This window comes from Nannizzia gypsea, genomic scaffold (assembly GCF_000150975.2).
Source record: "Nannizzia gypsea CBS 118893 supercont1.4 genomic scaffold, whole genome shotgun sequence".
Taxonomy (NCBI): Eukaryota; Fungi; Ascomycota; class Eurotiomycetes; order Onygenales; family Arthrodermataceae; genus Nannizzia; species Nannizzia gypsea.
In genome coordinates, this window is record NW_003345198.1 from 2,584,512 (window position 1) to 2,605,700 (window position 21,189).

General features: G+C 51.3%; 7 protein-coding genes across 7 annotated transcripts; 3 read left to right on the forward strand and 4 right to left on the reverse strand.

Moving 5' to 3' along the window:
• Nucleotides 1-130: 130 nt before the first annotated feature.
• Nucleotides 131-1,830, forward strand: MGYG_05671 (hypothetical protein; the record flags this gene model as incomplete). The annotated part of the gene is made up of 2 exons (XM_003173037.1): nt 131-239; nt 308-1,830. The coding sequence occupies 2 exons, from the start codon at nt 131-133 to the stop codon at nt 1,828-1,830; spliced, it is 1,632 nt and encodes a 543-aa protein (XP_003173085.1).
• A 222-nt stretch (nt 1,831-2,052) lies between these two features.
• MGYG_05672 (hypothetical protein) lies at nt 2,053-3,162 on the reverse strand (the record flags this gene model as incomplete). The annotated part of the gene is made up of 1 exon (XM_003173038.1): nt 2,053-3,162. One exon carries the CDS (start codon nt 3,160-3,162, stop codon nt 2,053-2,055), a length of 1,110 nt encoding a protein of 369 aa, XP_003173086.1.
• Nucleotides 3,163-4,249: 1,087 nt separating this feature from the next.
• Nucleotides 4,250-7,430, reverse strand: MGYG_05673 (ZZ type zinc finger domain-containing protein; the record flags this gene model as incomplete). Its single annotated transcript, XM_003173039.1, has 4 exons — nt 4,250-5,632; nt 5,721-6,407; nt 6,486-6,677; nt 7,302-7,430. 4 exons carry the CDS (start codon nt 7,428-7,430, stop codon nt 4,250-4,252), a joined length of 2,391 nt encoding a protein of 796 aa, XP_003173087.1.
• A 1,641-nt stretch (nt 7,431-9,071) lies between these two features.
• On the reverse strand, nt 9,072-11,657 carry MGYG_05674 (hypothetical protein; the record flags this gene model as incomplete). The annotated part of the gene is made up of 2 exons (XM_003173040.1): nt 9,072-10,815; nt 10,921-11,657. The coding sequence occupies 2 exons, from the start codon at nt 11,655-11,657 to the stop codon at nt 9,072-9,074; spliced, it is 2,481 nt and encodes an 826-aa protein (XP_003173088.1).
• A 3,475-nt stretch (nt 11,658-15,132) lies between these two features.
• Nucleotides 15,133-16,344, reverse strand: MGYG_05675 (nucleolar protein 13; the record flags this gene model as incomplete). Its single annotated transcript, XM_003173041.1, has 1 exon — nt 15,133-16,344. The coding sequence occupies one exon, from the start codon at nt 16,342-16,344 to the stop codon at nt 15,133-15,135; it is 1,212 nt and encodes a 403-aa protein (XP_003173089.1).
• Nucleotides 16,345-16,680: 336 nt separating this feature from the next.
• MGYG_05676 (hypothetical protein) lies at nt 16,681-17,928 on the forward strand (the record flags this gene model as incomplete). The annotated part of the gene is made up of 3 exons (XM_003173042.1): nt 16,681-16,793; nt 16,862-16,978; nt 17,037-17,928. The coding sequence occupies 3 exons, from the start codon at nt 16,681-16,683 to the stop codon at nt 17,926-17,928; spliced, it is 1,122 nt and encodes a 373-aa protein (XP_003173090.1).
• Nucleotides 17,929-18,631: 703 nt separating this feature from the next.
• On the forward strand, nt 18,632-20,680 carry MGYG_05677 (FAD binding domain-containing protein; the record flags this gene model as incomplete). The annotated part of the gene is made up of 7 exons (XM_003173043.1): nt 18,632-19,101; nt 19,168-19,319; nt 19,375-19,509; nt 19,565-19,677; nt 19,733-20,213; nt 20,272-20,482; nt 20,545-20,680. 7 exons carry the CDS (start codon nt 18,632-18,634, stop codon nt 20,678-20,680), a joined length of 1,698 nt encoding a protein of 565 aa, XP_003173091.1.
• Between the last annotated feature and the right edge of the window lie 509 nt (nt 20,681-21,189).

Consider the following 21,189-nt stretch of genomic DNA (forward strand, 5'->3'; position numbering starts at 1 on the left):
CGCTCTCTATATATAAAATAATATAACTATTCCTGTAAATATAAAAAGTATTACAAGAGTTGTTCCAGAAGTTGACGAGGAAAAGGGAGTTTGGTTAAAGTTGGCGGTGACTAAGCAGGCCTTGATAAGGATGATAAGGGAAAACCTCAAATTTGACGTCAAAGACCTGAAGCTTCCAAGGATAAAAGGCGAGGACGAGGAAGACGACGAGGAAGAGACGAAACAAGGGGTGGTCAGATGTCTGTTTGCTCGTGCATGGCCTCGGTTCGTGCGCCATTGCTAGCTGACAACAATTTACTCCGTACAGCTCGGCCGGTCTTTAGCAATAACAGACGCTTCCATGCTTCCCCGTCCCGTGGTAGACACCCTCCCACGCCAAAGATAAACACAGGCAGCCTTGAGGAGACCCTAGAAGAACACAGATTTGCCAACCGGACAGTTGTACGCAGAATTAAAGTGCGAGGGACACCGAACTTACTTCCCGAAAGCTATGGGGGTGATAAAGTCAGACACAATGGCCCTCTGGAGCAGAAACATCTCATCAACACACAGCGAGAGCTATGGAAATTGCGGAAGTTGACAAGAGACCTGGCAAGGCTGAATGAGCGTCAGATGAAGAAATTATATCCCACTTCACTGAAATCACCTCCACCGAAGACCGAACAACAAAGCCCCGTGCGGTGCGATTGGTTGGAATATATGAATGAGCAGGAGTCGAGGGATGGCTATTCACGACTTAGCGATGAGATTAAAGCGTTTGAGCGGTACATGTCTGAGATCCAGCAAGAGAAGGAGGTGGTTAGGAGAGTAATAGGTGAAATGGAGGAGATATTGAAACCCGTTGCTGGTGATTCCAACCGGCAGCCCATGCTGGTCGGATCGCGGTACACAGGCATGGAAACTCGGAATTCGAACGTCGATCTTATGATACCCATTGAAGACCCGGATGGATTGCGGACGGGTGTTCGTGGGCCGAGTGTGACTCGCCCGAAGATCACAGCTATGCAGATGGACATTCTGGTTCGGTCTGCCCGTCTCCTACGTGCAACTGGGACGTTCTCCAACGTCACTGTTAAGAAGGAGCATGTTCCTTTTGTTTCGGCTGTTCATTCAGCTACAGGTCGAAATGCACGGATATGCTGTGGCCTGAAACCCCATTCGAGCATGGAATATGTTCTGAGCTATAAAGCGGAGTTCCCTACCTTACGATCGCTATACGTTGCCTTAAGAATGGTTCTGGAGGCAAGAGGGATGTTTGGTGTGGAAAACCGAACCGTCGACGCATACGGGCTTACAATGATGATTGTTGCAGCGCTTAAGTTGGGAGAAGGCAAATTCGACCGTCTCGACCTCGCAAAACAATTCCTGCATACTCTTCGGTTTTATAAAGATCTTGATCTCATTCGGTATGGTATATCTGTGGAACCACCGGCTCTTTTCCGGAAGAGAGCCCATGCTCGGGTTCATAACACAGAGCAGCTACCGCACGTCAGGGGACAGAAGAGTATTGCCAAGAGATCGATAACAAGAGGTGATAAGATGTTATGCTTACAGGACCCAGCGGATTTTATGAACGACTTGGGAATGTCAAGTTTTGACATGCCAAGGTTAAGAGATATTTTTGGAAAAGTCCATGATGATATACTAGGGAAAGTAGAAGCATGGGATGGAGAGGCCCAGGCAGGCAAAGAGCTAGTGTCTGATCCTAATGTCGGTTTCAATGCCGAATTTGCAGAGTCGGAGAGACCGAGTCTATTGAAATATGCTCTGGGGTCGAATTATGACCATCTAGAGGTATTAAGGGATAAAGCTATCTGTGAATGCTCATAACAGTAGATAGAACATAATCTCACCTCACTCACATATACAATAGTTCAACAATCTCAAATCATTTGAAAGCTAGATTACATCCCAGCAGAACCCAGTATAATCCATTCCAACACCGTAAGTATTATACAGCCCTCGATTCCAGAGGGATAGATAGACAGATATGAGTTGAGCACAGCCGAAATAAACAAACAAACACCCCCCCATCCATTTATTTAAAACCATCTACACCTTGACCCCAATCCAATTAGCCAACCATTTCCTCTCAGCAGCCTCACTCGCAGGTCCCTCAAGACCCAAACCAACATCCACACCACCCCTCTCATCAACAGCCAACCGCACCTCTTCAGCAACCATATTCTTCAACCCACCAGCGCTAACAATCAACTTATCGTCAGCAGCAAGGTACTCCATCCACCGCTGAAGTCGAGGCCTATACACCTGGTTGACTAGCATCGTCTGTAGGAATCCCGGAACAGGTAAATCATGTCGTTTCCTCAACCCAAACACAACGCTTGATCGAAGAACTTCGTCAACACTTAGTGTCGATACGTCCTTGACTTGACGTAGCGAGGACGGAGCAAGCACCTCTTGCTGGCTGGTTGGTAGACCAAGCAATGCGGCATCCTTGTACATAACTCTCTTGCCGCGTTCCTTGATTAATTGCTTAGGCATTCGGCATGTCATGGGCGTTACGCGGTTGCCTATTGCGAGAACAACGAAGGGGGTCATTTCGCCGCATAGAAGCAGGATGAACGCGAACGGAATCATTCTGCGGAGATCATATGCGCTGCGTCGAACGAGCTGGAAATCGCTTCTAGTCAATGGTGTGCTGTCTGTAGCAACGGCGGTGGAAGTAGCGGTGATGTTCGTCCATGGTGATCGTGGCAAGTACACTGGTAGACCGAGTTGTTTCCGCAGTGGGATGGAGGTCTTGTAATTCCCGTAAACGTTTTTGAGGCCTGTTTTGTAGAAGCCTAGGTATGCCTTGCCCAGAGCGAAGTAGTATGAGAATGTGCCTGAGGTCTGCGGGTTGGATTTTGAAGGTAAATCGAGGAACGCGGGGCGGGTGCTGGCGGGTGCGTTGACGGGGGAGGAGATGGATGTTTCTGCGGCGGAGGATGAGATGGTTGGAGCGGCGGCTGCAGCGGAAGAGGAGGAAGATGGCTTGGAGTTATATGGCGGTGGTAGACTGAGGCGAGTGGTGCTGGAACTGAAGGGCCTGTTTGATGAGTAGAGGCATTGTAGGCCGATTGTGACTGTTTGGGGAGAGGCGTGTCTGAGCTTGAAGGAGGCAGCAGCCAAATTGCTGCTTCGACGGAGCGTCGATATCATGGTAAAATATTAATCAGACAACAGAATAGGATACGAAAGAAGATCTAAGGAGTGGATGACCGTTCAGGTTCAAGATGAGATGTTTTAAAAAAGAAAGAAACAAATAACTTCTATTATTGCGTAGACAGACAAAAAAAAAACGTTCTAATAAAAAAATTATGTTCAAGATCAAAAAAAAGACCAAAACCTCCAAGACTCCGAAAAATGCAACAAGTGGGTCTATATGCCAAGCTTTTCCGTTCCGCGCTATGATTACTTAATATCAACGTCAAGCAACTAAAGCAAGTTTTGTTGGACACAAGGGACAAAAATGCCTATTAATGCTCCAAGGTATTCTTGGATAATGAGTGCGAGTCGTAGCTAAAGTGGAATATTCCAGCAACTTTTGTCGGTTGCACCAAGGGAGAATGAAGCAAAACATTGCAAAGTAGATAAGTCATAGATGACAGCATAGATACAAACGGTACCAGGAAACATAACCAGGAAGGAAATACTGACTTATTAATATTGCTGTTATGGTTTTTCTCCTTTGTTTTTCGGTAGTTTTTTTTTTTTTTCTTTTCAGTATGATTTGGTCATCTTGGAGTAGATTTGGTTGTAAGAGAGTAAGCACGTTTGAGAGGAGTTTGTAGTGCCACAGGTGCATCAATCACCACAAGGTAGGTTCGTAGATAATACGGACTACCCAGCCAGCTATGGTTGCGTCCGGTGCTCCGCTCAGCTGGATAAGATGAGATTTCCCCTAAATAGTAAGACGTAGAGAAGACAAAGAGAAAAGGAAAAATAGGAGACCCCTCATTAATCCAAGGCCAAGGAAATTAAGGAAATATCGATCGAATGGGTACATGGGGTAGACATGTCGAAGGATTCGTTTGACCGCTGACGACAGACTGTGGAAACAGGCTATGTCTTGTGTCAGATGGGCCCGAAAAAGGCAAAAAAATACAAAGGAAAGAGACAATTATCGCAATTTCCATTATTCCAATTTCCCACTCCTTAGCATAGTTCATAAACCATGCCTACACATTGCTTCCTGTCACCGGGAACAACCGTGACTTCCCGAGGTTGAAAATGTTGATGGCTGAATTTACTTCCTCTCGGAAGCCTTTGCAATTTCGGCATACTCCTCGTCACTAGCGTCGAGGATATCGTACTCTTCGTCAGTGAGGAAACTCTCGTCATCTGGGTGCTCGATGTCAAGGGTGAGGCTGTTGACCTCAGCTGCCAGGTCGGCAACATCGACACCTGCATCCTCGTTCAGTGTAGAAGCAGAGTCGGAGACATTATCTGAGATGACCTCGCCGGACTGAGGCTGGGACTCATACTCGTGCATGCTGGCGACGGGGGACTCCTTCTCCAGAGTGGGGAAGACCATCTCCGACTTCTTCTCTGGGGATGGAGCTGGTGGTGGCTCAATGACTTCGACGTGACAAGACAACTTGTGACCGAATGCCTTTCCATCGCTAGTCTTCAAACGCCAGTAAGAGATAGCTGTTCCCATACGTGGAGGGACCTTCATCGGTATAGTGAATTCCATCTCCTGGCCAGGGTAGACTGGGTCTGTTGTCGGCCGGCTCTGCATGGCATTAGCCAGGCAGGCCAGGCTGATTGCGTGAGAGGTGTCAACATCGAACATGGGGTCACCGCCGAGGAAGTAAGCACTGGTTCCGGCAGGCCAAGCACAAGGGCCAGGGTTCTGGAGGGTCCATGTCTTGATGATGCGGGTGCCGGGGGAGAAGGGCTGAGCGTCTGGGATGGTTTCACTGAGGAAACGGGTGTGAAGGCCATCGGGGTGCAGACCGCCGGCAGTGACCTTCTTTGCATCCTTGGCAGGGGCTGGAGGAAGCGAGACGACAGGCTCGTACTTTGGAACCGTCGGCTCTGGCTCGACGACGGGAGTTTCCTCCTCCTCGACGACCTCCTGGGTCTCATAAGAGATCTCCTTTCCATGCTCAAAGTCATGCTCATAGGCGTCGAGAGCCATGGGGGGATGGATGGGTGCGCCTGTGCTGGTGACGAGGGGTGGCATCGTCTCAGTGGCAGCGGACTTGAACGAAGGCTCGGGGGCATCTCTATCACCGAGTCTGTCGAACACTTGGCCAGTCTCATCCTCGCCATATGCAGTCACTGTGACGTGCTTGACTGGAGTCTTGAACTTTAACAGCGGATGAGTGCTGTTGTGAGTACCGTTCGGGTGTGCTTCACAGGTCTCACAGAAGTCTGTGTCGTCACAGACAACGCACTTGTAGCGGATGCCGGTGATGTAGTTGACGTTGAACTTGTCGTGACAGAGGGGACCGTCACAGTACACACCCGGATGGACCACGTTGTGGGCGGCTCGAGGTGGAAGGGGCAAGTACAACGGCACAAATCTGTGACCTGGATGGGCGTACTTAACGTCACCGACACAGTTACCACAGACATCCCAATTGGGACAGTCGATGCACTTGTATCTGGTGTCGACGATTTGCTGGTAGACGTTAGCAAAAGGTTAATATTAACGTCACCCAAGAAAAGGGAGGGGTGGGGCCACAAAGGTAAAGAAAAAGTATACGTACGTAATCGCACATGTCGCAGAGAGCTCGATGGACGACAGGCTCTCTTGGTCGGTAGTCTGCGTCTGTGGCGGCGTACTCCGGCAACTTCGGGAACTTTGGCTCCTGTGGTACGGGCTCGGGTTCGGGGTGCGACTCTGGGTAGGTCTCAGGCTCCGGCTCCTGCTTAGCTTTGGGTTCTGGCTTGGGTTCCAGCTCGACTGGCTTGAAGAACTTTGGTCCTACGATCTCGGTGGTGCTAGACACGAGCTGACCATCGTAGAGAGATCGCTTGATGAGCCAGTGGGTACCGGCAGGACAGAGGTTTCCGGCATCAATGCACTCCTGGCACAGGTCGTAGTCTCCATCCTCACAGACGGAGCAGTGGTAGTGCTCGTTGGGGATGGCGGCCTTGCAGAGGTTACAGTCGATCATGATCGAGCAGCTGTAAGTTGCAGTGGAGGTGTTTGCAGGCAGCACTGGAGGAAGCGGGTAGATGGTGGTCCTGCTGTCCAGCATCCTAGTAGCAGAAGGGGACTCTGCTGGACGAGAGTCGAGGACTGTGTCCAGGTAGCTAGAACGGGGGCTGGTGATTGGTTCTGGCAGCTTCTTGCTGGGCTCTGGGGTATAGTGTTGCTGCTGGTGTTGTTGTTCCACGGTGACCTTGGGCTCATGTTCTGGCTCAGGTTCTGGCTCAGGCAGCTGCTCAGGCTCGGCAACGACATCGGCCTGTTGTTGTTTTGTGTCTTCGTCTTGCTGTTGTTGTTCTTTTGCAGGCGGTTCCAAGACGGGGTTGCTGGGCTGGAGCTCCTGGACACGGTCGACCTGGATACGCAGCTTCAGCTTTGCCTTTGCTGCTCTGTACAGCTGCTTGTAGCCAGCTGGGTGTTCCGCGTTGAGGACGAGAAACGCTCCGGCACTGTCCGAGTACCTCCGCATAATAACCTCAGTGTGCGAGGGAATGTTGAGGAACTGACGGACCTAGAGAGGCGTTAGCGCTGTGTTCTTGAGGAGGGTTGTGGTATCGGTCTCGGCTGTAGCAGCAACAGCAGTAGCACCAGTATCGGCAGTGGTGGAAATAGTGGTGATAGTACACCATGGCGACATGGGTAGTATAGCAGTTATCATAGTAGAAGACACGATGCCCGGAGCTGTCGTGACAGACATGGCTGGGGTAGTTGATAGTAGAAGACATGATGATCGTAGCTGTCGTGACGGTCATGACCGGGATCGTAGTCGTCATACGCTATACACCAGTGTTCGTCCATGGTAGGGGAGAGGGAGCAAGGGGGAGGAAAGAGAAAGGAAGAAAAAGGGAGGGAGGGAGAGAGGGAGAGAGGACAAGAAGAAGAGCAAGCAGTCGTGATTGAAATCGTGACCGTCAACGACGTTTCACGAGATGCCGAAGATGTTTAACCGGCTGACTAAACTAGTTGCCTCTTTGGGACATGGCGGTGAGCCAGCGCCCCCCCGAGGCAGGCAGAATAGCGAGTGCAGCCTTTCCCAGGGGGGACAAAGACGCACACCGACAGAAGACGAAAAAGAAGGGGAAAAAGAGAAAGAAGAAGAAGAAGAAGAAGAAGAGAGAGAGAGAAAGAAACTCACTCTGAGCGGGAAGGTGTTCGCCCCCATGTCCCTCAGGGGCACCTTGAAGCGTCTGTTTTCGCCATCAAAGTGTGCTTTGACGGTTATAAGGGTGTCCGGCTTTACCGGCCCATTATGGGCTGGAGGCATCGCTGGTGCTGTTGCTGTTACTGGTGCTGGTGCTGGAGGGCGTGGTGAGCGAGAGGCTGCTTGGGTGGGCCCAGGTGAATGGATATCCTTGAGGGTTTGGTAAAGTCGATGACAGAATAGGCAGAATAGGCAGGGCAGGCAGGTATATAAAGGACGAGTGGTGGCCGCTGAAGTTGAGTTGGTAGCGTCACGTCGGTAGAGAGAGAGGGAGAGCAAGCAGGCAACCACGGAACTGACGAAGTGAATTCGAGTGGTCAAGACGCTCCTGCGAGTCGTCTGCGTCGATGAAGATCAGACCAGCTGTCGATGCTCCTGACGCTCCTTGACGCTGCTGCTGCTTGATGATGGGCTGTGAGAAGAAGAAGAGGAGGAGGTGAAGAAGAAGACGAGACGAGGAGCGAGAGAAGAGAATGAGACGAGCTGGTTTTCTGGGGGTGAGGCTGCATGGCGGAGGCTCTGGCCAATGGGAGGCCGCGGACGCCTTCCTTACGTCATACTCCCTTGACTCTCTCTCTTCCTCGTCGCTCTTAGTTACGGCTAGACGGTCGCTTGCAAGCCTACAAGAGTAATACGGGGGAGCAGCTAGACTAAACCCATGTCGTCGTTTAGCCACAGAAAGTCCACTTTTTCTGCTCTTGGGCGCAGGCTAAGAATAAGAAAATGCGGAGACGAGACCGGCGAGAGGAAAAGGAAGCACAAAACGGGCGACTTTTGTTCGACGGGATGACGGCAGTTTGCATCATACAGAGTAACCAGAGACAAAAGAGACGGTGAGCGAGAGGGTAGAACAGCTCGGATGGCGGTGGTGGCCCAAGAGGCGTTGAGAGGTCTGGTCTTTGGCTCTTTGGCTCTTTGGCTCTTTTGGCCTGCCTGTTGCCCCGTAGGACTGTTGAGTAGCATAGTGACTAGATGTATAGGTACCTGGGTAGGTAGTACAGGTACTCGTGGAGCACTGAGGGTTTATAGTGGCAAAGCACAGCATGTTGGTAGAGCAACATACGATAGGTAGACATACAGCCATGGACAAAAAGACTAATACAGCGAAGAGAAGAGGTAAGAGTAAGGATACACGCTTAAAATGACGACAGGGATACGGTGGATATCAGACAGAGATAGAGATGTGTGCAGAATGAGATAGATGGCCACTAACTAGCCAGTGCCAGTGGCTAGTTGCGAGTTAAATAGGAAGTATAAGACAACGAAGAAGAAGAAAAGAAGAAGAGAAGAGGAATAGAAGAAGAAGAAGTAGAACGGGGGCAAAGATGAGTAAGAGAGTAGGACCAGAAGAAGCCGTTCGCCTGCATGCTGAGCATTCCAAGGAAGAGAGAGAGAGGAAAGAAGAGGAAGAAGAAGAAGATATAGAAATAGAAGAAGAGACGATGACTAAGAAAGTTACGAGGCGAAAAAGACAGAAAAGCTCAAAGAGGAAAGAGCAAGAATAGAGGAAAGAAAGGAAAGAACGCTAAGATGCAGGAGAAGGAAAGAGCAAAGGACAGAAAGATCTACTTAGTAATAGACAGAGAAAGAGAGACAAACAGGACAAACAAGACAAGCAAGACAAACAAGGACGCCCGTAGCCAGAAGATCAAAGAAAAGAGAATAGACAAAAAGAGACAGAAAGAGAAGAAGAAAAGACGGGGATCACTGGTAGTAGATCGGGCCGTTTTGGACGTGCGGAGGGTGAGGATAGTAGTACGCCGTCGGACCGGGAGGGGTCATCATGCCTCCCATGCCGAGGACACCGCCGGCCGGGGGTGCAGAGGTCGAGGAGGCGCCGGCGGTGGTGGTGATAGTGCCTGAGCTTGAACCGGGGGCAGCAGTCACCTGTGAGGCATCGTAGTAGTACACTGTCCCGTTCGACTCGTGGGCTACTGTCCCAGGGCCGGCTGGGCCCGCAGCCGCAGCAGGAGGAGGAGCACCGCCGGGAGTGTAAGGATACTCTGTTCCCGTAGCCGGAGGAGCGGCATACTGGTGGTGAGCGTGGTGGTGAGGAGGAGGAGGAGGAGGGTAGGGCTGGCCGTAGTAGGCTGGCTGCTGCTGTCCTCCTGGATGCTGCTGCTGCTGATGGTGGTAAGGAACCGGCTGGAAGGGAGCAGCGTGGATGGCTCGCTCCGGGATCTGGGACAGCGGAGTGGCGGAGGAGGTCGGCGGAGGATGGGACAGGTGTCGCTGGTGCTGATACATGGCCATCGGCATCGGCATCGACATGGGCATCGACATTGGCATGGGGACTGCCATGGGGACAGCCATAGCTATCGGCATGGTCATCTCCGGCGTCGGTGCAAAGCCGTTCATGGCCATTGGCTGAGCAGGCTGCTGCGGCACTTGGTGGTGGAAGGGCTGGTCTGCTGCTGCCGACTGTTGCTGCTGTTGCTGCTGACTAAACTGATAAGCAGAGGCTGAAGCAGCTGGAGACTCGATATCCGCCACCGATACCGTCTTCTGCGGGCGTGGCTGGTGCATCGGTATGGACGGGTGCGGCCGGTTCTCCCGGTAGGTCGGGTTCTGCGGTGCAAAGTACGGTCCGGCAGTCGACGTAGGCACAGAGGTAGGCGGTAGTGCCGGCTGCGGTGGCTGCTGTGGCAGTGGCTGTTGCAGCTGCAGTTGTGCCGGCTGCTGGACGGGAGTGACCTGGGGAGGGAGGCGGACTACCGGCCTCGAGTCTGGTGCAACTGCAGCAATAACGGGCCGGGCCATGGTCATGGTCGATCCCAGCGGCGGAGTGGCGCCATTGACACTGCCCATGTCCCGCCCCATTGACGAGCGGCGGGAGATGCTCATGCTCAGGCTGGCGCTGGGAGTGTGAGTCGGGGCATGGCTGTAGGCACTGCCGGAGTAGACACTGGCCCGTCGGCTAGAGTAGAACCCGCCGCCGCCACTCCCGCCGCCCCGACCTCGGCCGCGGTACGAAGCTTGCTGGTTCGGCCGGAGAGCTCGCGGGATGAAGATGAACGACCGCTCAGTGGAAGGGAAGATGTAGCGGGGAGCCTGGCCGGGGAGGGAGATACGGACGGGCTTGTCACGTCGCAACGGAGGGCGGTGCTGCGGGAGGCGGGTGTGCTGTCTTTTGGGGACGGCGGAGAAGGGTATGGGAGCTTCCATGCCCGGCAGGAAGACGATGACAGGCACATTGCCGATGAGTATCGTGGTGGAGAAGGATCTGTTTGGCGGAGAGGTGCGAGGAGCCGTAGGTACAGGCTTCAGCGGGTAGCTGCTATTGGTATTGCCGGCATTGTTGTTGACATTGACATTGACATTGCCGCTACCAGTGGTGGCAGCAGTAGTAGTAGTAGTCGCTGTACTCTGTGGCGGCCGAGCTGGTTGGTTGACAGAATCGTGTAGATCATGACGCCAGGGAGCATGTGTGATATCTGGCTGGGGTTTCCTACAGGTTTGTCTGTCAGTACGTCATCATCAAACGCAAAAAAATGTCGTTAAATGTAGTTTAAGCAACTACCAAGAACAACAAAAGAGGGCAAAACAAACTCACCGTGAAATGTTGCTGTCAACGATAAGGCCGTGTGGCTTGCTCTTTATCTGCTTGCCTCGTCCGCTGCCATTCCCGCCGCCAGACCGGTTATCATGGAGGAAGAAACCACCTCGCGTAGGCACAAACGACGGGTCGCTGTTCCGCTTCTGGATGTACTCGTCGTGCTCTCTCCGCTTCCGCTCCGCAAACGTCTCTCTCTGACCACCACTACTCGGCCGGGAAGTAGTCGTAGTAGTTGTAGCAGCAGCAGCAGCAGCAGCAGCGGTGGTGGCAGTCGTACCAGCAGTGGTCGTAGTAGTAGTCGTAGTGTCGGCCATCTGGTCGAATTGTATTTCATCCGCCTCCTGCAACGACGCTGCCGTCTCTCTGCTGCCGTTCATCATGATCTCTGTCTCCGACGTCCGCGCATTAAACAAGCTGTCCCCTTCGCCACTTTCACCATCACCGTCACCTTTTCCTCCTCCGCTGCCGTGCCCTCGAGGTGTCAAAGTCGACGTCGACGATGCCTTCTTGGTCGTCCTGTGAGGCAGCCGTCCACCGTCCAGCACCGTCCTGTCACCACCACCTTCTGTCTCCGTGATCTCGCTGCATCCGTCGTCCTCGTCGTGGGACTGGGAGCTGGCCGTGCCTTCGCTGAGGGAATCGTCGTCCACCAAACCAGGAAAGCCGTCTTCCTCGCCCTCGTCCTCGACCGTTCTTCGGCTCGCACCGATCCTGCGGCGATGATGTGGTGCCATCTGCACTATTAAGAGTCAGCTTTCTTCCCGCAGACTCTGCCGTAGTCAAATAGTAGTAAAGCAGGAAGAGCAAAAAAGAAGCAGAAGCAAGGAAGGCAAAAAGATATCAAAAAAAATAAAAAGCAGGCGGTTGTCAAGACAGGCAGCAGAGTAGCACAGGCATCAACCAGGTACATATATATATGCCAGCTGCCAGGCCAAACTCTAGTCACTGTCCATTCACTGTACTCTCTTGCACTCTCGTTTTTTCTGTGACTTGGGAGCTGTCCTGGCTGTCCCGACTGTCTCTCGGCCTTTGGGCTTGCTGGCATCACTCTGGGCCTATCCCCGGCGGGGCGATGGGCAAAGCCACCCCATGGACGACCAACTCAACCAAAAAAGACAAACAACAGAAAGGAAAAGCACACAGGGGTACAAGAGAAGAAGAGGCGTACCTGAGTCAATCTGATCGCTCGTATGCGGCAGAAGCGTGGAACACAGCAGGCAGCGAGTGTCTGCTGTCCAGCATCGGGATGGATTTTCCAGCAGCAGCACGAGCAGCAGCAGCAAGAAGAAGAAGAAACGAGAAGCGGTGGACTTTTTTTTTTCCCTTGCCCGTTGGCTCGACTAGTGAGAGGGAACTAAGTAGAGACAAGCTTAGGGGGGACGTTGGGAGCTGAGACTAGCAGGGATCCTCCTGCAGGCGAGCCATGCAGAGCCAGTTGAAGAAGCGGACGAAGCAGAAGAAAAAGAAGACGAGAGAAAGTCGGAGATGAAGCCAGAAGAAGTCGAAGCTGGAGTCAGAAGAAGCCAGAAGCCAGAACAAGATAACTACGGAGTAGTTAGTTGGTCATTTAAGCGGTTAAGTTAATAACACTTGAGAAGAAGAAGAAGAAGAAGAAGCGGGATGAGTGTTATTCTGCTTAGTCAGCTGGATGATGACGACAAGAAGAGGAAGAGAAGAGGAAGAAGTGAAGAGACAGCGATATAAGATGAAGATGATGAAGATAGAGGAGGAAGAGGACGAAGACAGCATGTAGATACCCAGAGATCAGCCAGGCCGGAGACGATGGCCTCCCTATACCCGCTATACCCATAGACAGGCCTAAGAAGAGGGAGAGGGAGAGTCACTCTCTACCAACTACCAGTAGGTCCTGCTTCTTCTGTTTCTTCTTCCTGGCTTCTTCCTTACAAGCTGGGCTTCTCTTCTTCTTCTTCTTCTTCTTCTCTTCACTGTTTACTCTTTACTAACAACATCTTCACCAGTTCACCACTCACTCTGGAAGACAAAGTAACTGGCTATACCTGTCACTGTGACCTCACCTCGTCTCTCTTCGACCGGGATTACATCCAGCAACAGACTCCAGGAACCTGTGTCGGTACATCTTCAGTACTACTAAGGACGGGGGTTAGTACTGTCTGTCTGTCTCCCTCTCTCTCTTCCACCGACACGTCTCTAACGCCGTCTACAGGTCATTTCTTGTGCCGTTGGAGGTTCTAGACTGGTCTTTGAAAGAAGACATTGCATATAAGAAGACATCCACATGTACGGCTGAGTCACTCCCTTGTCCGTGTCTTATATGCCATGATGTCTCGTTGAGGCTGGCTGGCTGACGGGAAAAGAAATATACCCATCGACAGGGGTAGCAGCAACAGCGTCATCAACATGGCGTGCTACAAACGGAAAACTGACACCAGCACCAGAACCGACAATACCAGCAGCAGCTGGCAACAACAGCAGCTGGCAACAACAGCAGCTGGCAACAACAGCAGCTGGCAACAGCATGGCCTGCTGTAAAAAGAGAATAATAACACCACCATCATCATCATCAACAACAACAATAGCATGGCATGGTGTTGGCTGGCTGGCAGGTCTTGTAGAGGCCTCCGTTTTTGCCTGTGTGTAACCATGGGGTTGCCTCATAGGTGGTCTAGCATGGCTCTCCCCGGATACCGGCATGATACATACATATTCATGCATATACGTGCATATCGTGCCATGCACGCTTCCCCGGTGGTCCGTTTGCCTGGCTTGAAGATCCAAGTGAATCAATCATGCATGTAGCTAGCCGTTATCCAGTGAAACACTTGAAATCTCAGTCACCGTGGCGTTTTCCCTTCACTCAGGGGAGCCTCCCACGTCTATATATTTCCCCCTCTTCCTCTCTTCTTCTTTTTCTCCTTCTCTTCTTCCTTTCAATATCCATACTATATCTATATTATATATCCCTCCCTGGTTCAAATTACATAGAATTAGGCCTATCCATAGAGACTTTTCCCCTAACAGCGGAGATATGCCCATTCTCCCGGTACAAAGGGGCTTACCAGTCGTGGGCTAGGTGCGCAGGAGCACCAGGAAGAACGGCAGACCTATAGGTCGGCAGGGTGATTTCCGGCTGCTCCCGCGTCCGTGGCCGAGGGGACACCTCGCATGTCTCCCTCCTTTTCTCCAGCCTCTTTCGGGGAGGGTAGCAGCGGTTTTCACCATCCTGGGTACGTGCCCCGGCGCCTCCTATGTCTCGTGGACACCTTTCCGGCGCCCAAACTTCTACGCCCGTCAGCGGGATCGGACTCCCCGCGCAGCAGGCCAGACCTTAGTTACCAATGAACTCAATGCCTTTAGATGGGCGGAGTTCGTGGTTCGGTGCATCAATAGTGCACGGAACACCGAGGGGATCAATCAATATAAAAAGGGCGTAGATGGCCTGAAAAGCTATTTATGCGCAAGTCTAAGAAACGAGTCTAGCCAGCTTAGAAAGTCGTCTGATTATCGGCTACGAAATTACTACAATGTGCATATACGACGCTCCCTGCCCCAAGTGCTGTGTAAGTCAGGCATGCTCACGGAATTGTCATCTGTTCTTTACTAACACGAAACAGCAGCTGCCAGAGAAAGTAAGGCAATAAACACCATGCGAGAAATAAGTCGTCGAGCAGCATCTCCAGTGCCAAAGAGCCTTGCAATTCCATGCATTATGATCTTGATGATGGGAACGATAACTCCACGGCTAGTTTCACGGACGAGCTGTCTGACCTCGATAAGCTACGGGCATAAGTGCAACTTCCAAAAGATACAGAGCAACTTCACACAATTGTCCCTAGGATGAAGATTTGATATACGGATTGACCTATTGACCCCATCCTCTAGAGCGGACTTGGCCCTATACATGGCTAAGTGTAGCCCGAAATTAGCCTATTTGGCAAAGCTGATGCTAGAGGCTACTCCTATTTCTGCGGTCACCAATAACATTGTGGCTCACGATGGCATTTCTAGAGCTACTACAATTCAAAACGTCCGCGATACATGCAGACATGACTTCAGACCAGCGGGATGTGGTAGCCGCCAGCTTCAACGACTCCGCACACCAAGTGGACGCTCTATTGACTACAGAAAGAACTGGCATGGCTTCCGCAGTTTGGGTTAATCATCGAGGAGAATCAGACACCGAGGCCGGGGATATTCATGCAATCTAATGCTACTCAATCCAACTATCAATCAGTCAAATATCACTTTTGTTCCTTTTGCTTCCACTATAGTCCCGTGCAGCTTCTGTACGGTCTCAGTAGAATAATGGCCGTAGGACTTGACAGGCCTCTTAGGCTTCGGTTTGGCGCTGGTTACTGCTGAAGGTGCGGTCTCACTGCCCGCAGATTTCGAGCCAGCATCGTCCCCCGTCTCTGTCTTCTCCTTTCCAAACCGCTTCTTGTACCGTGTCGTTGAGTCCTCAGCGAACTCCATGCGTAGTTTGCGGCCCTGAAGTCGATTCACCCACACTTTCTTCATGCGCCGCTTCTTAGGCTTCTTCGTACTGGCGCCGTTTGCTTCTCCAGCCTCGCCCGCTTCTTCTTCTTCTCTTTCTTCTTTTTCTTCCTCTTGTTCTTCCTCCTCGTCCACTTCATCATCAGGATCAGGTATTTTGACAAACCCCAGTACAGCAGCCTGGCTTGACGTGGTAGACTCGAATTCCACCCACGCATAGCCCTTGCACTTCCCCGAGTCTTCAAACGTGGCAACATGCACATTAGATATACTCCCACAAGGGCTGAAGTGCTCTTCGAGAAGTTCCTTGGTCGTGTCAAAGGACAGATTCCCCACGAATATCTTTTTTGATGGTGGATTTCCTCCCACCGTGTTGGAGTCGTCCTTCTCAGCCTCTTTCACTACTCGTCCGTCAAAATTGGTAGCATCCTTGATCAACACCCTTCTGCCGCCGACGAGCTCCTCGCTCAGCGCAATCGCTAGCTCAACCACCGCCTGGCTCGTAAAGTCGACGTATGCGAATCCCTTGTTCTGCTTGACGCCTCTCCGCTTCGCTCCGCTGTCCGGTATGTGAACGCGTGTGATCTGGCTGTCTAGGATCCCGCTCTTGCTCGTCAGGAACGTCCGCAGCATCTCTCTTGTGGCCGTGAAGGGCAAGTTTCCAATCCACACCCCGAATCCTGTCCTTTGCTTCTTGCTGTTTGTCTCATTCTGGTCTGTTTTATCCTTCTCTGTTTCGTTGACTTGCTCTGTCCCTTCGCTGACTGCGGCCACTGTCGCTTCACTCGAACCCGACTTTAGTTTCGCCTTCTTTTCCTTCCGCAGCGCTTTCTTCGAGGCTGGCTCCGGTGCATCCAGGTCGATCTCGAGCGGCGGGTCCTCAGGGACATGCTTGCGTTTCCGCGATGGCCGTGGAGACGGCGTCCGTGAACTACTGCTGTCTGACATGTCTATATCTCAATGGGTATCTTCTTCTTCTTCTTTACTGCTTCAATGGCAGTTGGATAAGTAAAACTAGCGCACTCGAAGCTGTCAAAAGTGAAAGAAATAAAAGAGAAAAACCCAAATGGACAGAAGGAAAAAAGCTTGTGCTAAAGCTTGGCAGGGAAGAAACGCAAGACGAAATCTTGCTAACGCGCGAAAACAAGACGAGGACGAACAACGTCGCAGCCTTTTGACTCCTTGACACGGCAGGACGAAGACGAAGGCGAGACAGACGAAGAAGACGAGAGAGCGTCTGCCTACTTGTCGAAAGACGGCCTTGCGACGGTCTATACAGTGAGCATGGCAAACGATACCGAGTCCGTCGAGATGCCCGAGGCGCCAGTCGTGCCCAACACGGAGGCTGCTGCCCCGGCGGTGCCGCCAGCCGTCAACCGGTCCTTCAAGTCCTTCAAGTAAGACTGGCAGTCCTCCGTGATAGAAGATGCATAGACAGGCTGATACTGACTGCTGATTTCTCCAGGCGCAAGTATGGCAAGCAGAAGATCAAGTTCGAGGCCGTGATGAAGGACAGCACAGCGCTCGCGCGTGAGGAGATGCGGATCCACGACCTGTCGAAGCGTCTGAGAGAACAGAACGAGTACGTTATTATCCAATTACTGCTGTGTACGAGTCCAATGATGCTAACTGTCCGATAGCCAGCTGCTTGAACTGCTGCTCGAACTCAACAATACGGTGCACATCCCCCGGTCGCTCCGGTACAATCTCAGCAGGGAGGAAGAGGACTCGCAGCTACAGACAACCATATCCGAACAGCCAGACTCCATCCCTATCGTCGAATGCGATGCCCAGACGGCCCGCGCAAAGCTCGACGAGGCCAAACAGAAGCTTTTGGCCGGTGAGATGACCGCAGACGAGTGCAAAGCGCTCGAGCTGTCCATGCTGAAAAGCAACACCTTTGCGCCAACGACTGGCATTACTTCGCTTCTGAAGAATGTACCGCATACCACCCAGCCGCCCGATGATGCTCCAGACGGCGACCTTGATGCTGCTCTTGGTTTCATTCATCCCGAGGACGATGTGGACTATCTCATCCCTAGCGAACCGCGACGCATAGACCTTACCAATGCTCGCTCAACCAGTAAACATCTCCCAGTAGCAGACAGGGATAAAGCACTGCTCATCCGCAACCCGTCATCGGTCTACAACTGGCTACGCAAGCATAAGCCCCAGGTCTTCGCCCATGATCCCGCCGAAGCCCCCGCTGCTGGCGCCAGCTCCGCCCATGCAGGTGCAGGTGGAACTGCTCAGTCTGACAAACCAGGTGCAGCACCACGATCAAGCTCTACTCGCTCCAAACGAGCGTCAGCTCAGGTGCACAAGGAAGAAGAGGTATACGATGAAGACGGCGTGTTGGTTGACACCGCAGAGCCCACTGCCCACACCGGAGGTGGAGGCGGCAGGTCCAAGAGGAAGCGAGAGGAAGACGGCATGTATCATCCCAAGGGCGGGAACCGTGGGAGGAAAAAGAGAGACGAGAAACGGGCCAAAAGACCGTCTACGGCGTCCACTGCTGCAGCCGCTTCATAGCAGGTCCTTTACCCTTACTATAACTACAAACCATTGCTACGACGATATTTTCATTTGTTTGTATCATTACTACCTTCTACCTAATCATCTACGTTAACTAGTTATCTTACCTGTACTTTGATGGATATCTGTCCTTATGTTATTATTATCATCAGGGACTCCCCATCACCCATAGCTATCAATGTCATTAATATCTGCACATCAAACCACGTATCTACGATAAACAAACAGCTCGATCCATCCATCTTTATTCCAGGCCTAGGTTACCTCAGCTAAACAGTTATGAAGAGTCAATCGTCGTATTCCCCTGGGCTGCTCGTGTTGCTGTCAAATGTTTCAACTCGACTCAGCCACGCCGATCTCCCCTTTAGGCAAATCTGCGTATCCTCGACTCTTCGTTTCTTCTCGAACCTCCACAATTCAGCCAATTAACCAGTCATCTACTCCGTAGACTATTGAACTTGTCTTGACCTGACTTGTTCCATGTCACCCTCGATGGCGCAGAGAAAAAGCCTCCCAAGAACGATGAATTGCTCAACTGGGAGATTCACCGTGTTCTTCCCCCGTGTATATACTGTGGCTTGCAGTATATATTACATCTACTTCTCCCTCCCGTCTACTTCATAGACAGGACAATCAACTCATTTCTTTCTACCTCTACGGAGAACTATATCCAACAAGTTAATTCTTATTATAATCTACCATGAAGATCCCCAGCCAGCAGGTCCTGCTAGCTCTCCCGCTGCTCGCATCGCCTGCTCAAAGCTACCCCGGAAAGCACCCAAGATGCTCTGCCGGAGACGCATGTTGGCCCAAGGAGCATGTCTGGCAGGCCTTCAACTCAACCATCTCGGGCCGTCTAATACGCACATTCCCGTCGGCTGCTGTTTGCCACACGGCACAGTATGACGCTGCTGCTTGCTCCGTTGCAAAGGAAAGCTGGATGGATAGCTTCTGGCGGACGAACCAGACGGGTGCTTACTCTGCTATTCTATGGGAGCTCGGTGAAACAGGACAGTGTTTCATAGATACGCCCAAGGAGGCTAAATGTGATCAGGGCATTGTGCCGTACTACTCTGTCTCTGCTAGTGGTGTGAAGGATATTGAGAAGGCAGTCAAGTTTGCGGATAAGCATGACCTTTTCCTCGTTGTCAAGAATACAGGCCATGACCAGTGAGTTTCTCTGTCTGTTTGTGCGTTACTCTGTGGTGGGCGGTGGCTAACTTACTTGTCTCAAAGCCTCGGTCGGTCAAGTGGCAAAGGTGCATTTTCCATCTGGACTCACAATCTCAAGGGCAAGGAGTGGCATAAATCTTTCAGGCCAAAGGGGGCTCCGTCAAATATTGGCGGTGTTCCTGCTGTCACTCTTCAGGCCGGAGAGCAGTTACTTGGTGGGTTTCATTACTCCGCATTTGCTTGATGATATTTGCTAACATATGGTGATAGATGTCTATAAGGCTGCGGCCGCGGAAGGGGTTACCTTTGCCGGTGGTTCTGCGCAAACAGTTGGAGCTGCAGGCGGCTTCATGACTGGTGGAGGAGTCAGCCCCTTTTCTCATTTCTATGGTCTTGCTGTTGATAGTAAGTGTATTTGCTTGTCACTGGTTCAAAGCAGCAAGGCTAATCAAGCGGCTAGATGTCCTCGAGGTCAATCTTGTTACTGCCCAGGGAAAAGCAGAGACTATCAACCAGTACACCGATCCTGACTATTTCTTTGCCTTGCGTGGTGGCGGTGGTAGTGCTTGGGGCGTAAGTTCTCCCATCCCATAGATTTATAACTACAGCAACCCTAACCTCTACATAGGTGATTACCTCTGTGACATACAAAACACACCCTAAACCAACTCACATTAGGGTTGGAATTGCACAGTTCAACGTCACCACCGAGGATGCCCGGCGAGTAGTGATTGAGAAGTCTCTCCAAGCTCTCCCCGACATCACCGAAGCCGGATGGGTAGGCTATGGCGTATATGCTACTAAAAAGGCTGATCCAACAGCCTTCCAAGTTATCTTCCTTCAGCCCAATGCAACCATGGAAAACTTCAACAAGACGTTCGAGCCTCTAAACAAGATTGCAACCCTACCTGGTGTTACAGGCGGCGCTGCATCCTTTGTCTTCCCGGATTTCTTGGAATACTCCAAGTCTTTCCTTCGTGATCCCAACATTGCTACCAACGTCATTGATGCTTCGAGGCTGGTGAGCCGCCAAGTCCTCACAGAGCGTGCGAGTGACCTTGTCGATCTCATGTTTGAGTTCCCTACTACCGGCCCTGGATTCAACTCGAGTAAGTTTTTATCCACCTTCAAAGGAAAATGTCGAGTACTAATGTATCCGCGATATAGTTGTCAAAGTGAACTCCGATGAGCGTGATAAAACTGCTGTGCACTCTTCATTCAAGGACAGCAGGGCACTTATCAGCTTCAGTGTTGACTGGCCAGATAATGCCTCTGAAAAACAGAAGAAGGCAGCCAAAAACACCTCTGTCGAAGTCTCTAAAAGGCTAGCTGAGATAGTTGGAAAGGAGACCGGAACCTACCTCAACGAAGCAAGCCCGTATGTCACTTTCCCCGTTTGAAGATGTCCCTAGCTTGCTTATCATACTGACCACAATATAGATACGAACCTGACTGGCAAAATGCCTTCTGGGGAGACAAGTATGCTCGCCTTCTTTCCATCAAGCGGCGTATTGACCCAAAGAACCTTTTTGTGTGCAACCGATGTGTCGGAACAGATATCATCATCGAGCCTTAACCTCTCTTTTTTCTAGTTTAAAAAGTCAATAGCTGTTTGCTCGTACATAGTCAATGCTTCGTTGCACTTACGTTAGCTCTCTAATACCCAATATCTCTTACTTCCATCAGTTTGAAGGAGCATCGGTGGTTAAAGCGGTAATATACCTTGGATATCGTTTCTTTTATTGATATACATCTAGGCATCAACATCTAATGATGAAGGATATTGATGTACCCTTAATTTAGAGCTATTAAACTCGCTAAGATGACACTGCAGTATCGTTTTAATACACCCACTACCTTAGCCCTATGGAGTCACAAACAGCCTAGGTATAATTTTCTCTATTCTCTACCTAAATAGCTACCTTTTTTATATGACCCGCATCTACAGATGTAGTACTAAAAAGAAGGTGCTACGAATAGCGTTGGTTGTATAGCACGCTACGCTTACTCTTGGTATTGATAGTTGATATCTCGGTTTCTTACCAGCTGTGCTGACTCGTGATGACTTCAAACTGAGTGTAGAAA